This window comes from Neovison vison, chromosome 13 (assembly GCF_020171115.1).
Source record: "Neovison vison isolate M4711 chromosome 13, ASM_NN_V1, whole genome shotgun sequence".
NCBI classification, from domain to species: domain Eukaryota; kingdom Metazoa; phylum Chordata; class Mammalia; order Carnivora; family Mustelidae; genus Neogale; species Neogale vison.
Genome location: NC_058103.1, coordinates 14,717,394 through 14,735,144, shown reverse-complemented (window position 1 = coordinate 14,735,144; position 17,751 = coordinate 14,717,394). Strand labels below are relative to the sequence as shown.

Here is a 17,751-nt window from a genome sequence, read left to right as displayed (position 1 = left end):
TGGTTTACAACTGTATACTTATTCATAAAGATATAAATCCATGGCAACTACTGATATAATCCTGATAACCTAAATTCTACTACCTACATGGTTCCCTAGAGCCATCAAAACATCAGACTGCTAATATTGTAATAAATTTGTATGGTGGCAGATGGCAACTACCCTTATCTTGGTGGGGACTAAGTAGTGTCTCAAATTGTGGTAATGTACCAAATTGTCAAATCATTACATTGTACACCTGAAACTAATTTAACATTGTATGTCAGTTATTCATGGATTAAAAAGAAATATATATTAGACTGCTTAAAGAAAACAATCTTGGTTCAACATATGTCAATTTTTTAAAAATCCACTGACCCTACCGCTGTTATTACTGAATTATTTGTAAATTTGTTTTGATTTTGTAGTTGATTAAGAGCTACTGGGGGCTTCAGCACAGGAAGGATAAGAATTACTACCTAGCTTTATGTCAAAGTATATTTAGAGTAATTAAAATAAAAAATTGCCAATATGGGGACCAATATAGTGTTCCATGCAATGTTCTTCCTTTAAATGCAATTTGAATGACAGTGGAGTGAAAGGCTCTGCTCTTACTCAAAAGGAAGCTATTTTTAAATAATTATGGATCTCAAGGATATTTCTTTTCAGGCTTTCTTATGCTATTAAGAGACTAGAAATGTAATACTGAATGGTCACCCCAAGTTCTTTAATGTGAACACTAATAGTTGTTCTTTTTTCTTTTTTTTCTTTTCTTTTCTTTTCTTTCTTTTTTTTTTTTTTGTATCTTTACCTGGTAGGCAAAACTTATATCCTTATTTGCTTTCAAATTAGAAAAATTACTAATTTAGCCCCATAAATAATAAAAAAGATAATGACATTTAACAGTCAGCAACCAAGGGTACACCCATCAAATCATACTTTCCACAAATCATAAATAAGGCATCATGTCTCCGGATAAAGCTCTCACAACAAAAGAAAATGATCTCAGACACCCAGCAATTGGTCTAAAAGATAGTATTAATAAATATGAAATAAGTAGTTCTAGTCAGACCCTTTTCTCCCTCTACTCTTGGCAACAACAGAATTTTTACTGTGTACATGGTTCTCTATGGCCACCAAAAGCATATTAGACTGCTTACAGAAAACAACCTTGGTCTAGCAGAAATTCTATTTTTTAGAAATCCACTGACCCTGACAATGCTAAACGTTAATAGCTACTAACAGAAGAAAATGTTAATATGTTATCCCTTAGTCAATCTAAAGGTTAAAAAGAATGCAGGCAATACAAATCTTTGCAATGAACCAAAGCAAAGAACACAGAAAGCCCTGAAAAGTTCTATAAATTGGTAACAAAAAACTCGTAACAAACAAAGCAGATTTTTTTTTTTTTAAAGATTTTATTTATTTATTTGGCAGACAGAAACCACAAGTAGACAGAGAGGCGGGCAGAGAGAAAGGAGGAAGCAGGCTCCCTGCTGAGCAGAGAGCCCTATGCGATGTGGGGCTCAATCCCAGGACCCTGGGATCATGACCTGAGCTGAAGGCAGCGGCTTAACCCACTGAGCCACCCGGGTGCCCCGCAAAGCAGATTTAAGACAACAGCAATCTGTATGATCTAGACCATCCTGAAAACAATTCTCTTTCTGTTTTTAGCCGAATAAACAAATCCTGAGAATTGAAGTTGATTAACTGAATTCTTCTTCTACAGTACACTCAATATCATCCAGCAAATTATGCATTAACATTAAGTAGCTGAACAAGTAAATTAAGGAAGCTGAGCTATATTAAAAAAAAAAAAAATCCAAGTTCTCTAAAACAGAAGTCTAAATTATGCCTCTGACATTTTGGTTGAGACCAACGCAGGCTACTCATCTTCTGGACCCTAGGAAATTCATCTGAAATACAGATGAAACAAATCTACCCTAGGATTATTTATGTATCAGTTAAAAGAAATAATTACAAAATTCTTCAGAAACAAAGCTCTCCATAAGTGGTTAAGAAACAAGTAAATAGGGTGCCTAGGTGGCTCAGTTGATTAAGCATCTGCCTTCAGCTCAGGTCATGATCCCAGGGCCCTGGGATCAAGTTTCACTGGGCTCCCTGCTCAGTGGGGAGTATGCTTCTCCCTCTGCCCTTTCCCCCAACTCCTGCTCTCTAGCTCAAATAAATAAATATCTTTTTAAAAAAGAAACAAGTAAATGTTTCAAATGCTTTGTATATTCTAAAAGATTAAGAAAAGTGGGCGCCTGGGTGGCTCAGTTGGTTAAGCGACTGCTTTCAGCTCAGGTCATGATCCTGGAGTGCCAGGATCGAGTCCCACATCAGGCTCCCAGCTCCACGGCGAGTCTGCTTCTCTCTCTGACCTTCTCCTTGCTCATGCTCTCTCTCACTGTCTCTCTCTCAAATAAATAAATTAATTAAATTAAATTAAATAAAAATGCACCTGGCTGGCTCAGTTGGTAGAGTGTGTGACACTTGATCTTGGGGTCAGGAGTCCGAGCCTCATGTTGGGTGTAGAGATGACTTAAAATAAAATCTTCTAAAAAAAAAAAAAATTTTTTTTTAATTTTTATTTTCTTACTACTGAGTCCAAATTTCCTATAAAGCAGTGGTTTTCAAACATTTTTGACTGCAAATCACAGTAAGATACATTTGCCATCATACCCCAGAGAATGAAATACTCACTGAGACACATACAAATAACACATTTTCATGAAACAAAATTAGTCTATACTAATCTCGTGCACTCTGAATTTTTTAAAAATAAAACTTATTAAACTGATCTCAAAAGCTACTTAACAGAGTACATCCCAAAGATTGAAAAACAGTATAAAGTATCTTCAAAAGTCTCAAATGTATATGTTACACAGATACTCAGACATAAAACATAAAGCCATTGATATAAACCTGCCATGAATATATATTACAATCAGGGCGCCTGGGTGGCTCAGTGGGTTGAGGCCTCCGCCTTCAGCTTGGGTCATGATCTCAGGGTCCTGGGATCAAGCCCCGCATCGGGCTCTCTGCTCAGCAGGGAGCCTGCTTCCTCCTCTCTCTCTGCCTGCCTCTCTGCCTATCTGGGATCTCTGTCTGTCAAATAAATAAATAAATAATCTTTTAAAAAAATATATATATATATATATATATATTACAATCAACAATTATCATTGATCAGAGTCTTGGGAAATCTGAAATTACCTGAATCCTCACACAAGACAGGAATTAGTGGTAACACCATGTTAGGAGGGTTAGCCTAAAACTAATGCAAGCTACAAGGAGAAATACTGGGCAGGACAACCAAGGCAAATAAACTAAACAAGAGGAGAACAGAGCTGGTACAGGTGTACCTTGCCTCCGTCCTGACGATAGACAGAAAGGGGTATATTCCAAAGGGAAAAATGACCAGGGGCATTTACTGCTCTGCCTCAAGGAAGAAACAGAAGATCATTGTGTCAATTTCTAAAAAGCAATGTGATTCCACCCTAGGAAAACAAAGCCTAGAATATCAACACTGCTCTTATGTTAGAGAGGTAGAAAATGCCTTGACCTTGACCTAGTTTCAGAAAGAAGAGTGGTGAGAAAAAAAGAGGGAAGAAATTGAGAAACACTGCAGTCCCGCCGGTCAGTAACCAATCCACTTCTCAGTTCCCTGCATATCTACCTGCAGCTGACCACAAATACAGACCCAAACAATGCTTCACTAAAGATGAAAAAACTAAAACAAAAATTCTACCAATGGTAGAGAATTACCATGATCAAAAATGAAAATTTAAAAAAGAATAGTTTAGGGGCACCTGGGTGGCTCAGTGGGTTAAAGCTTCTGCCTTCGGCTCGGGTCATGATCCCAGGGTCCTGGAATCGAGCCCCACATCGGGCTCTCTGCTCTGCAGGGAGCTTGCTTCCTTGTCTCGCTCTCTCCGCCTGCCTCTCTGCCTACTTGTGATCTATGTCTGTCAAATAAATAAATAAATAATAAAAATAAAATCTTAAAAAAAAAAGAATAGTTTAAATTTTGGTATAAAATAGTAGTCCTGCGGGGCACCTGGGTGGCTCAGTGGGTTCAAGCCTCTGCCTTCGGCTCAGGTCCTGATCCCAGGGTTCTGGGATCAAGCCCCGCCTCGGGCTCTCTGCTTAGCAGGGTGCCTGCTTCCTCCTCTCTCTCTCTCTCTCTCTCTCTCTCTGCCTGCCTCTCAGCTTACTTGTGATCTCTGTCAAATAAATAAATAAAATCTTAAAAAAAAAAAAAAAAGTAGTCCTGCGATGTCTGGGTGCTTCAGTCAGTTAAGCATCTGAATGGGGAGGCTGCTTCTTCCTCTGCCTGCCGATCCCCCTGCTTGTACTCTCTCTCTCTCTTTCTCTCTGAGAAGTAAGTAAATAAACTCTTTAAAAAAAAAAAAAAAGTCCTAGGAAAAGAAAAAGTAACTAGGGACAAATAGGGTTAAGCATCTGCCTTGGGCTTAGGTCATGATCCCAGGGGCCTGGGACTGAGCCCTGCATCAGGCTCCCTGCTCCGTGGAGAGCCTGCTCCTGCCTCTCCCTGCCACTCCTACTTGTATGCATGCACACACTCTCTTTCTGACAATTAAAGGAATAATCTCTTTAAAAAAGTAACTTTTTATATCCATATCTAGCATACTACGGAAGCTGATTAAATTCTAACAAACCAGTTAACAGGTACTAGTGAAAGAAATTTGGAATGGAGGAGAACTGGAGAACTGTGAAACCAGAATGAATTTTAGAAACTATAGGATTCACCCTGGGCCTTCCCTCTTCCTTCTCAGATCTGCTTAGCTGTTTCATGCCTACAGCTCCCATTTTTATTCCAGTCACCTCCGCATTTCTCTGCGTTTGTCTCTACTTTCAAAGCTCTAATCACTATCCAATCCCATCACTTCACTAAAACGTCTCTTGTAAAGGTCACCAAAGATCTTCATGTTACTAAATCCAAAGGACACTTTGCAGCCCTCATCTTACTTGACCTTTGCAATGAACAACTACTGTGTTCAATTATCCCACATTCATGTCCCCTGCTCGGGTGACAGATTGACGTCCTGTCTGGGGGTCTGTCCCCTCCCCCACTGGATACCTCCTTCAGTGAGACTGTAGATGAAGGTGTTCTTTTCTTCACTGGCCAACTGTTGGACACTTGACCTATATTGAACAAATCAAACACTTTCCCTCAGAATGTGAATTCTAAAAGAAGTAACAAAGGGCTGAAAACGGCAGGAGTGGCCCTTTCATGCCAGTAATGCTGCCTGCAGCCTCCCCTGGGGCTGCTCACGTTCCTGACCTTGAGGAAGCCAGGGTCTTCATCATTTCCTTTGATCTCAACAGCTGCCCACATCCTTGTTACAGACTCCTCTTCTGAAGCAAACTGGTCACTTGCAACCAGAACCGGAACTGACATTATCCCTTAGAGGTACTGCCTCCTTCCTCCAACACTTCACTTACACTCTCTGCTTCCAAGATACATGTTCCTCATTTTACTCTTCCCTCATTGCCACACCTCCAGTTTTCTTTTTTTTTTTTTTTAAAGATTTTATTTATTTATTTGACAGAGAGAAATCACAAGTAGGCAGAGAGGCAGGCAGAGAGAGAGGGGGAAGCAGGCTCCCTGCTGAGCAGAGAGCCCGATGCGGGACTCGATCCCAGGACTCCATCCCAGCATGACCCGAGCCAAAGGCAGCGGCTTAACCCACTGAGCCACCCAGGCGCCCCCTCCAGTTTTCTTTGTTAGCTCCTGTACTCTTGCTGCGCTCAGCCTCTCAATATTACTATTCCTCAGCATAGTATTCAGGCTCTCTTTTCTAGCTACACTCTCTTCCTAGTGCAAACTTACGGCTTTAGTTGATACAGTTTCCAATTTTAAGTTTTTATTTAAATTCCAATTAGTTAACATACAGTGCAATATTAGTTTGAGGCATATAGTACTTATTCAACGCTTCCACGCAATACCTCGTGTTCATCACCAAAATTTTTATCTGCAGCCCAGGTAGCTCCTCTGACTGCAGACATATATGCAATTGCTTACTTGACATCTCTACTTAACAAAACTTGACATCTCAAATTTTAACATGTCCAAAATGAATTCTCTCCCAAGCGTGTTTCCCATCACGCCCTGCCAGCCCCACTCACTACACCCCTCCACTCAAGATGGGACCACCATGGGGCACCTGGGTGGCTCAGTGGGTTAAAGCCTCTGCCTTCGGCTCAGGTCATGATCTCAGGGTCCTGGGATAGAGCCCCGCATCAGGCTCTCTGCTCAGCGGGGAGCCTGCTTCCCCCAGCCCCCCTCCCCCGCCTGCCTCTCTGACTACTTATGATCTCCCATCTATCAAATAAATAAATAAAATCTTTAAAGAAACAAAAGATGGGACCACCATTCACCCCACTTAGGATTTCTTTCCTTTGCTCCCAATATCCAGTCCAGCTGCAAGTCCTATGGAGACAGCAAACCCAGCTACTTCTATCTCTACTGTCGCCACCCTGTCACAGGCCCTATCAGTACCTGTCCTAAACCACTGGTAGTGCTATCTCACTGGTCTCCCTGCTTCTATTCTTGCCTCCCTCCATTCCATTCTCTTGACAGGAGTAAATATCACCTTAAAATGCAAGTCCTATTATGTCACTCGCCTGCCTGAAACTCTACATGGCTTCCCAAGGCACCTAGACAAAATCCAAACTCTTTACCCTGGCTTCTAAGAACTATGTGATCCATTCCTGCATCTCCAACCACCCTCCAGAGTCCGTCTCCCTAGGAGCTCACCAAGCTTCAGCCATCTTAATTCCTTGAACAAATTAAGCTCTCTCTGGTGTTAGGGATGTGTACATGTCATTTCCTCTACCTTGAAACACTTTCACCTCCCTCTACTTGATTAGCAGTTTTTTTCATTCTTCTGGGTTCTGTTTAACTATCAACTCATTTAGAAAGGCTTCGTCTGATCACCTTATCCAAAGAAGATTCCCCACACTTCCAACTTTTTTCTCTATTTCTAACTTTCTGCTGTTTCTAATTCCTTTTTTTTTTGTTTTAAGATTTTAAAAATTTATTTGTCAGAAAGAGAAAGAGCACAAGCAGGGGGAGAAGCAGAGAGAGGGAGAAGCAGGCTCCCAGTTGAGCAAGAAGCCCAAAGTGGGACTCAGGTCTCGGGGATCATGACTTGAGCTGAAGGCAGACACTTAACCGACTAAGCCACCCAGGCGTCTTGCTATTTCTAATTCCTTTGGTTTTATACAGTATTCATTCTTTGTCTGGCTACCCTGTATGTTGTAAGCTCCATAAACAAAGGCAGGAACTAATTTGTCTTCTTCACAACTTTATCTTCCACTACCTATCATAGTGCCTGGCAAAATATTCTATGTAATTCATAAGGAATTTAGGTCTCCATAGTCATTTCTAATACTGTGACACTCTTAAGGTTGGCTTTACTATGAGATTTAAGGAATTCCATACAAACTTCCTGCAAGCACCTAGTAGGCACTGAAGAAACATCTGTACAGTGAATGAATGACATGCAAATAATACCAAAATTTTTGTCTCTACTCCTGACCTCTCTTCTGAACTCCAAATTTTTATTTCTGACCGCTTGCTGAGTATCTCCTCACGGATATCCAACTCAAACCTAACAATGTCCATAATCCAGATTATCATCTCCACCACCAAACCTGTTCTTCTTCCTGTATTATCCATTTCAATTATTGCCCAATCTTCTACCCACTCAACCACAAATTCTAGGTCTTTAATGATGTCTCTCATTCTCCATATTTAAATAATCCCAGGAGTTCTGATTCCCCCAAACTTATTCCTCCTGTAATATCCTGTTTAGATCTCACTGTCTTTCAACTACACAATTAAAATGGGCTTCTAGGGGTGCCCGGGTGGCTCAGTGGGTTAAGGCCTCTGCCTTCAGCTCGGGTCATGATCCCAGGGTCCTGGGCTCGAGCCCCATGTCGGGCTCTCTGCTTGGCGGGGAGCCTGCTTCCCCCCGCCCCCCCATGCCTGCCTCCCTGCCTACTTGTGATCTCTGTCAAATAAATAAATAAATAAATTTTTTTTTTTTAAAAAAAGGCTTCTAACCGGTCACCATGCCCTAAAAACTCCCCTTTTCAATCCACCTTTTTATGCAGCCACTTGAGTTATCTTTCCAAAACACAGAAATGCTTGTGTTTCTCCACTCCCTCAAAATTCAGCGCCTCAGAACACTAGTCAAATTCCTAAGCATGGCATTTCAAATATTCTACAATACATCCTCAAATACTGTTCTAGTTACAGTGCTGTCCATATTCTTCCATTAACCCTTTACTCCAGCCCACATGGGCTGGCTTTTGGAATGAACACATCAGCCTATTTCAGTGCTCAAGTCTTTGCTTAGAATAGTTCTTCGACCAGTAAAAAACACTCCCAATCCAGTTGTGATTTTCTGAAATCCTTTCCAGCCTTTAAAATCCAATTCAAGGGGCACCTGGGTGGCTCAGTGGGTTAAGCCTCTGCCTTCGGCTCAGGTCATGATCTCAGGGTCCTGGGATCGAGTCCCACATCAGGCTCTCTGCTCAGCAAGGGGCCTGCTTCCCTTCCTCTCTCTCTCTGCCTGCCTCTCTGCCTACTTGTGATCTCTGTCTGTCAAATAAATAAATAAAATCTTTTTTTAAAAAAATCCAATTCAAATGTTATCCTCCACTAAGATACTTGTCCCTTCCCTCCAGCAAAATAAATCTGTCTTTTCCTTGGTGCTCCCAACACACTGTTTCACCTCTTCTTGGCAATTACTCCATCCTGCCTTGGCTGGTAGTTGTCTACTTGCATATTTTTTTCACTGGCTAAGGTTGCTGAATTTATTCATTCTAACTCTCATTAACCTAGTATGATGCTTTGAACAAACTAAGCTTTCAGGATTTATCTGCTGAATAAATAGGTAAGCTTCTTCACCCACACAGGAGGAAAAAAAGCAACAGAGATTAAGTAACTTGTCAAAAATCAGACATTCACTTAAATGCAGACTTTTTAAAAATTAGAACCTAAATCTTCTGCTCAGTTGACTCTACTCCGTCTACACGAGAATAACACAATGTGGAATTTCCACTCCCTAACAACAACAAAATGCCACGGACTCTATTCCAAAATGTTTCTTTTACTTTCCTTGCAAACATGTTACGTTGATCCATGTGCCAAAGTGAAAAAGTACAAATTCTTAAGTCCCAGGTTAGTAATATTTAACTTCCAAATGGTGCATTTCAGGGCCTCATGAGCAAGTGGGATAAACTTTAATAAACTAATTGCATTCTTTTCTCTGAAGAAACTTCAAAGGATGAAATCAACCAGCGAATGCGCACAGGCTGTAAACACAGCCCCCACAGCCTCGACCTGCAATGACAGGCTAAGGAGAAGCCAGCAGCCAAGCCCCTCAGAGCCTGCAGCCTCCGCAGGAAGTAAGTGGACTTACGAAAGAAGACGGCAGCTCTGGGCTGAGATCGCCAGGGCACAGTCCTCTTGGCATCCTCTTTCTCCCTCTGCAATAGCCTTAGTGTAAGGCCCCAAAGCCTGGGGCAAGGCCAGGGTGCGGGTGCAGTCCAGCAGCCCCCGCCCTTAGGGACGTGCTGCTGACTCCAGCTTTCTCAGGACCGTCTTGTTCCTAAGCCCCGGCCCCCAAAACCAAGCAAAGAGCAGAAACATCGGCCCCAACGCCGCGAGGGTTAGGGCCGAAGCCCTAGGGCTTCAGACCGGCCGCTCCCGGGCCCGCCAGATCTGAGAGGGGGTGTCAGGGTGGGGGCGGTTTCCCTGTCCTCTCCGGAGGCGAACTCGGCCCGAGCCGTCGAGAAGCCCGCACCGGCTCCCTCCCTCTCGGGGACCACCGAGCTGCGCGGGTGTGGCCTGGCCCAGCCCGAGCTCACCTTCCCGTCCCGGGCAGCCGGCTAGCCGTCAGGCGGTCCCGAATTCCGTCCACACGCAGCGTCTTCCGGCTCCCGCCGGAAGCCGCGGCAGCGCGGGACAGGAAGTTTGGCCGGCCCCCAACGCTCACACCCACTCGCTCGCCGCAGGCTGGACTCGGCTCCCCCGCCCGCGCGAGGTTTCCGCCCCAGGCGTAGAGGACAGGGCCGGCGCGGGCCAGGCGAGGTTGGGCCCCTGCACCCCCGGAGCTGTGGTCTACCGTCTCCTGTTCATTTCATCACTTGGGGCCCCGCCGTCTGCGAAACCCGAAAAACCGGGTCAGTTCGTTCCAGCCGTGACGTCACGGCTTCCTTGCAGCAGCAGATGGGGTAGTTTTTCCTGTCAGCTGAGATGAGCACTAGTTACAATGGGGGCCATGGAGAAAGAGAGAACTACTGAAACATTTATCGACGTTCTCACTGAAGAGGACCTCAAGGCTTCACTGAGAAAGGAACTTGCAGAATCTAGTTCTGCGCCGCAATCGGGACGGGGTAAGAATTGAAACTCAGGTGTACAACTTTTCTCCCTAGAGTCTGGATTCCCTGTATTGGGACTGAAAGAGCTCTCGAATACCCACACTGGGGACTAGAACTCCTGAGTTCCAGGCTGGATGCCACCACATGTTAGAGCTTTATGCGGTTGAGCCTTTTTGAAATTACTAATTTTTAAATACTTGCTGTGTGCCACAGGATGAGGAACTCAACTAAGACAGTGGCAGTGGGAATTAAAGCTCTGAGTTCTCTAAGAAAGGCATTTTCAAGATTAAACACAGGCCTTGATGACAGGCACCTGAATGAGTGAGGGAGTATTAGTTTGGGTGCGCAAACAATGGTGAGTTAAAAACAAAGTAGAAATATGTAAGAGGAAGGTAATTCCTCTTTAGATGAAACAGTTCATCCCAGATGCCAACAGGATATTTTACTTGGGAGGACCTAAGCTCAAGTAAGAGGTCCGAAATAGAGATGCAAATTTGGGAGTTACCAACATACAGACCACAGACAGAAGTGCTCTCTGGAGAGGAAAAGGTCCAGGAAAGGTTTATAAAGGAAGAAGAGGACACTGACGGGTGCCTGGGTGGCTCAGTCAGTTAAGTGTCTGCCTTTGGCACAGGTCACGATCCCAGAGTCCTGGAATGGAGTCCAGCCTTGCCTCCCTGCTCAGCGGGGACTCTGCTTTTCTGTCTCCCTCTCCCTCTGTGTGCTCGCTCTCTCTCTCTAGTTCTCACTCTCTTTCAAATAAATAAGTAAAATCTTTATTAAAAAAAAAAAAAGAGGACATAGGTCAACTGGAGTGACTGATTACTAACAGTTTGAATCTACTTCCTACAAATGTTGCAGACAAAAGTATATAGCAGGGTGAAAAAGGTGACCAGAAACCAGCACAACACTTGAAAAATACCCTCAATTTTATTGTTGTAAAGGGTTGATTATAACCATGAAGCAAGCCCTCTTATTTAGAGGTAAATTAGATACTGAACATTCATGTTTACAGCCATTTGTTAATTTGCTCAGTCAGTCCTGCCATTTTCTAAAGCTGCCTTTGTTGCCAAATCTTTCTAATCACCTAAAACATCAAGTGATATTTGTACCTATTTGCCCTCAAAATCTTTACACTATTTGACAGTACGTAACTGCTACCCTAAAACAAACATAGTTTTATCAATGTGTATTTGAGTTTTTAGGCTATACAGTAAATTATTTAGCAAAACACAGATAATCCTGTGATAAACTAGTCTCTTTATCAACCTGACTGACCTGTTACTTCTCAACACAAAGCCTCTGCTCTCCTATCCTAAAAACTGCTCCACAAGCTCTGAATTACCCCAAGTCCCAACATATGCTCTGCCATTAAATCCCTTTTCCATGGAACTACAATATAGAAAAGCCATCCCAATTCTATTCTTAACACCAAGTTACAGTTCAAGAATTATGTAAAACATTTTCAGTTCAACATACATTTACTATGCATCTTCTCAAGCATTCTATTTTAAATAAAAATTATTAACTGTAAAAATTGATTTATAAAGTATGATCCATTAAGCAGTTGTATCAAATCTCCAGTGGTTTCAGAATATCTGATCAAATATCAAATATAGTCTCAGTTTTAGTAAAAGAAAGAAAAATAGGTCATGTTGACTTCAATCTATTACTGTGAATAATCATGCTGGACATAGAGAACATACATGATATTGAAGATACAGGAAAAGTTTATGTTATGCAACTAGATGATAGTACTAATAATCAATTTAAATAAAAAGCTATCTGTATTCTAAAAATTTTATTAAATGTATCTTAAAAATCTTTGTGTAAGGGGTGCCTGGGTGGCTCAGTGGGTTAAAGCCTCTGCCTTCGGCTCAGATCATGATCCCAGGGTCCTGGGATCGAGCCCCACGTTGGGCTCTCTGTTCAGCAGGGAGCCTGCTTCCTCCTCTCTCTCTGCCTGCCTCTCTGCCTACTTATGATCTCTGTCAAGTAAATAAATAAAATCTTAAAAAAAAAGTTAAAAAAATCTGTGTGCAAAACGGAAAGAAATCTGTGTATTTCCTTGATGAAGATGCTTATACAGATTACACAGAGGTTTCTTCTGAAATGCAAACTATCTGCTTTCCGATGTTACCTCCTGTCATCATGGACTGGAATGCAGCTAGAAAGAAAAAAAAAAACCTAGATTATATGAAAACATAAATATCACTATCATACATGTTTATCAGTACAAACACATACATTTAATTTGAATAATTTCTGCAATGATTTTAATATTTAAAGGAAACTGTCATGAAAAGAAGCCTCGGGCGCCTGGGTGGCTCAGTGGGTTAAGCCGCTGCCTTCGGCTCAGGTCATGATCTCAGGGTCCTGGGATCGAGTCCCGCATCGGGCTCTCTGCTCTGCAGGGAACCTGCTTCCTCCTCTCTCTCTCTCTGCCTGCCTCTCTGCCTACTTGTAATCTCTCTCTGTCAAATAAATAAATACAATCTTTTAAAAAAAAAAGAAAAGAAGCCTCAAGTGAAACACTGACAAAGTTACAAGATAAACTAACCCAATTTATATCTTAAAGATGTGCTTTTTACCCAAACTAGAAATGTTCATATCTACCTCAATATTCACTGTTTAAAGTCTGAAGACTAGAATAAGTAAGTATGAGGATAAAATGTCAGTGAAAACAATTTTTCGAAAACTATTAAAAATAGGGGCGCTGGGGTGCGTGGGTGGCTCAGTGGGTTAAAGCCTCTGCCTTCGGCTCAGGTCATGATCCCGGAGTCCTGGGATCGAGCCCCGAATCGGGCTCTCTGCTTAGCAGGGAGCCTGCTTCCCCCTCTCTCTCTCTGCCTGCCTCTCTGCCTGCTTGTGATCTCTGTCAAATAAATAAATAAAATCTTAAAAAAAAAAAAATAAGGGTGCCTAGTGGCTCAGTAGGTTAAGCAGCTGCCTTCGGCTCGGGTCATGATCCCAGGGTTCTGGGATCAAACCCCACATCAGGCTCCCTGCTAAGTAGAGAGCCTGCTTTCTCTCCCTCTGCCTGATGCTCTGCCTACTTGTGCTCTCTCTCTCTCTCATAAATAAATAAAATCTTTTTTTAAAAAAACTATTAAAGATATAGAAATCCTGGGTGCTTGGGTGCTCAGTTGGTTAAGCTTCTGCCTTTGACTCAGGTCATAATCTCAGAGTCCTGGGACTGAGCCCAGGGGCAGGCTCCCTGCTCCCTGCTCCCTGCCTCTTCTCCTGTCTCTCCTCCCTCTCCCGCCCCACAGCTCATGCTCACTCTCATTTTCTTAAAAAAAAAGAAAGAAACCTAAATATTGAAAATGTGTTTAATGTAATTTCATGGTGCCTGAGAATTATTCAACCTGGGGACACCTGGGTGGCTCAGCTGGTTAAGTGTCTACCTTGGGCTCAGGTCAAGATCTCAGGACCCTGGGATAGCCCAGGGTTGGGGCTCCCTGCTGAGCAGGGACCCTGCTTCTCCCTATTCTTCTGCTCCTTCCCCATCCCTCAAGCTCACTGACTTGCATGCTTGCCTTCTCTCTCTCTCTCTAATAAATATGTAAATAAAACCATTTAACCTGAAAAAGTTACCTAGAAGCTAAATGACTTTCATGATTGTTACATTTTTTTCATAAAACTGTTTCAAAACCAAAGAAACATTTATTATTTGAAATGTGAAAACAATACTTCTTAAATACTACTATGATGAACTTTAATGGGAGTTTGATTAAGATATTTAAGTAAACCTGCAGAATTGTTTTACAAGAAGGAAAGAAATTATTTAAAAAGAAAAAAACACCAGGGAAGTAGAATTCAAGGGAAAAAGGGAGTATTTGTGCTAAGCTCATGCATATAATAAATAAATCTACATTCATCTTACCTCCCATGTTTTCCAATCCATTTGTCACAGTCTCTCTGATCTGTAAATCAAAACAGCTACATATAGTATTCTCAAGTTCAATGTATCTATTTACAGTTGACCCTGAACTACATGGGTTTGAACTGTGTATGTCTATTTATACACAAATTGTTTTTATAAACACAGTACAGTACTATATATGTATTTTCCCTTATAATTTTCTTTCTTTCTTAAGATTTTACTTATTTATTTGACAGAGAGAAAGATCACAAGCAGGCAGAGAGGCAGACAGAGAGAGGAGGGGAAGCTCCCTCCTGAGCAGAGATCCCGACGCAGGGCTTGATCCCAGGACCCTGAGACCACGACCCAACCAAAGACAAAGGCTTATTAACCCACTGAACCACCCAGGCACCCCTCCCTTGTGATTTTCTTAATAACATTTTCTTTTCCCTAGTTTATTATAAAGAATATAGTATAGGGGTGCCTGGGTGGCTCAGTCATTAAGCATCAGCCTTTGGCTCAGGTCATGAGCCCTGCATCAGGCTCCCTGCTCAGCAGGGAACCTGCTTCTCCCTCTCCAGCAACACCCCCCACCAATCCCGTGCTTGTGTTCCCTCTCTCACTATCTCTCAAATAGATATATAAATTTTTTTTAAAAAGGATACAGTATAAATTACACATAACACACAAAATATGAGGTAATCAACCGTTTATGTTATCAGTAAGGCTTCTGGTCAATAGTAGGCTACTAGTAGTTTTGGCATGATTTTCAACTGCATGGAGGGGGAGGGTGTCAGCACCTTTAAACCCTGAGATGCTCAGGGTCAATTTTAATATTCTTCATTTTTGCAAAGGGCAGCAATACTATTTAGCACTTTCTGTCTAAAAATAGACATTCTTCATTTCTTGGACGCAGCACAGAAAAGTTTCCTATAAAATGATTTTTTAAAATAAAGTCCTCTTGGGGCTCATGGATGACTCAGTCAGTGAAGCATCTGGCTCTTGATTTCAGCTAAGGTCATGATCTCAAGGTGATGGGATTGACTCTAGCATTAGCTCTAGGCTCTGGGCTCTGCAGGAAGTCTACCTGAGATTCTCTCTCTCTCCCCTTACCCTCCCCACCGCTCACAGGCACATGCTCTCTCTCTCTCTAATAGGTAGATAAATCTTTTAAAAATGAAATCCTCTTTTCCCATTGTCTGTTCTTCCATTGGTAATATCACGAACTATACAACCACTTTCCAAAAAAACAAAGTACATAAACATAAGCACATACACATATAACTTTGCCTATGATTTGCAAGTTTCAAGAACGTCCTAGGTCAGGGTCTAGACCCCAGATTAGTAACTCTTGGTTTTCAGCCACCAACCAAGATTATTCAGAATATCCAGGAGGGAAAAAAAGAAGTATGGTGGTAGAGGGTTAGGGGTACAAAGAAGTGCTTATAAGATTTTTGAGAAAGCATGGCTTCTAACACATAGTAGCATTCCATAAATATTTGTTAAAGTAATGAATATTAAAATTTGGAAAAAAACACATATTTATCTTGTAATACAGTCTAAGAAATGTAAAGGTTAATGAAATCTTAGATAAAGGGCCTAACCAGAGAGTTTCTCAATTAGGAGGTTATACTCACCTGGGAGTAAAACTTAATTTACAACATTTAGTACAATTTTGTAGTAATTTTTATTATGAAGTTAATGTTTGCTATCATAAACTCAAATAACATAAAAGTATCTTAAGTAGGGGTACCTAGGTGGCTCAGTGGGTTAAAGCCCCTGCCTTCTGCTCAGGTCATGATCCCACGGTGCTGGGATCGAGCCCCGCATCAGGCTCTCTGCTCAGTGGGGAGCCTGCTTCTCCCTCTCTCTGCCTGCTTCTCTGCCTACTTGTGATCTCTATCAAATAAATAAAAAAATCTTTAAAAAAAAAAAGTATCTTGGGGCGCCTGGGTGGCTCGGTGGGTTAAGCCGCTGCCTTCGGCTCAGGTCATGATTTCAGGGTCCTGGGATCGAGTCCCGCATCGGGCTCTCTGCTCAGCGGGGAGCCTGCTTCCCTCTCTCTCTGCCTGCCTCTCCATCTACTTGTAATTTCTCTCTGTCAAATAAATAAATAAAATCTTTAAAAAAATAAAAAAGTATCTTAAGTAGCAGACAAATGATAGCGATAAAGAACAGAAGCGAGTTCTACCTTTAGTTTTCCTTCTTTAAACCACTGACTCAGCTGTAGAATGCCAGACTCAAATTTGTCCTTATAGTTCAACACCAGAAATCTTTCTCTGTAGTGGAGAAGAAAAGGATAATGATCAGAAATTATAGAGGGTGAAACAGTCCAACACCAAACCATTCCAGAACTTTAATATCTGTTAATCTTTCAAGCATTAGGACTTAATCACACAGAGTCTGGTGAGATACAGTTTTGTTATTTTTGGTGTAGTTACAGGTGTAAGTATAGTGGACTTCTATTGCCTGGCCGGCATCCAGAACTCTGTTTGGTAATTAGCACTGTGATTTTACTTTGTAGGTAATATCCTTTCCCCATCCCTCCTGTGACCAAAGCCAGGCCAGTCTGAGCCAATACGTATCAGCTTTGGGACTTAACAAAACGGGAGAGAGCTGTTCTCTTTTTTGCTTGGGTTACTAACCAGTATAGGATTAGAGGTAACAGTCATCCTCTTGCTGTGCTGCAAGAGAGCCTGCGAGGGAACAGAGCCACCCCAAAATAAAGCACAGCCCAGAGGTAGAGAAAAGCTGAGTGGTGATGCCACCATGCCAACCTTTTATCCAGCCAAATCTAAATCAATGCTAATACCGGACTTCTCAGAAACATGAGCCAATAAATTTCCTTTGCGCTGAAGCCAATGTGAGTTGAGTTTCTATCACTGGGGAAAAAAGACTTGCAAAAGATTGATAGAACAGATGGATTTTTTAGAAAGTTTTCTGCCAAAAAAAAAAAAGAAAGAAAGAAAGTTTTCTGCTAGGGAGCTACTTCGCCAAAACCTAAATATTGAACTGGCTTAAAATGTTTATTTTCAAGCTTTATTTATTAAGAATAAATTGGGTGGCTTAGGTGGTTGAGTGTCTGACTGCTGATTTAGACTAAGGTCATCATCTCAGGGTCATGAGATCAAGCCCTGCATTGTGCTTCATGCTCAGCAGGGAGTCTGCTCCCCTCTCCTCGTCTCCCTGTGCCCCTCCCCACCATGCGCACAAGCATGCTTTCTCACTCTCTAAAATACACAAATCTTTTTTAAAAATAAGGAAAAGTTATATATGAAGAACAATGCGTTCCATATACATCTATGATCTTTAAACTCATGAATCTGGTAATAAGGGGAAAAGGGGAGACCATACCTTGTGATGTTTCTTTCTTTTTGGATTGCTTCTACGGCAGGGGGTAGTGGAGGAGGATAAGGCACATCTTTGTTGTACTGAGAAATTTGACCGCACAGGATGATATGGCTGTTCCGATTCATCTGTTCAGA

At 42.0% G+C, this 17,751-nt stretch overlaps 2 protein-coding genes across 6 annotated transcripts in view; both read right to left on the bottom strand.

Moving 5' to 3' along the window:
- Positions 1-9,958, bottom strand: part of ZNF410 (zinc finger protein 410) — a 42,889-nt gene extending 32,931 nt beyond the window's left edge. Inside the window, exon 1 of one of the 3 annotated variants that reach the window (XM_044231739.1) lies at positions 9,889-9,958. The gene's annotated coding sequence lies outside the window, so the exon portion shown is untranslated. Of the gene's footprint in view, positions 1-2,443; positions 2,467-9,440; positions 9,709-9,888 lie in introns of those variants that run through there. The other 2 variants (XM_044231740.1, XM_044231742.1) reach the window with 2 other exon arrangements.
- A 2,483-nt stretch (positions 9,959-12,441) lies between these two features.
- Positions 12,442-17,751, bottom strand: part of PTGR2 (prostaglandin reductase 2) — a 29,640-nt gene continuing 24,330 nt past the window's right edge. For all 3 annotated transcript variants that reach the window (XM_044230123.1, XM_044230122.1, XM_044230124.1), the window contains exons 7-10: positions 17,621-17,742; positions 16,458-16,545; positions 14,288-14,327; positions 12,442-12,568 (exon numbers count right to left, since the gene is read on the bottom strand). In XM_044230123.1, the coding sequence (XP_044086058.1) occupies positions 12,492-12,568; positions 14,288-14,327; positions 16,458-16,545; positions 17,621-17,742 (327 nt within the window). In that variant the 3' untranslated portion in view covers positions 12,442-12,491. The remainder of the gene's footprint in view (positions 12,569-14,287; positions 14,328-16,457; positions 16,546-17,620; positions 17,743-17,751) is intronic.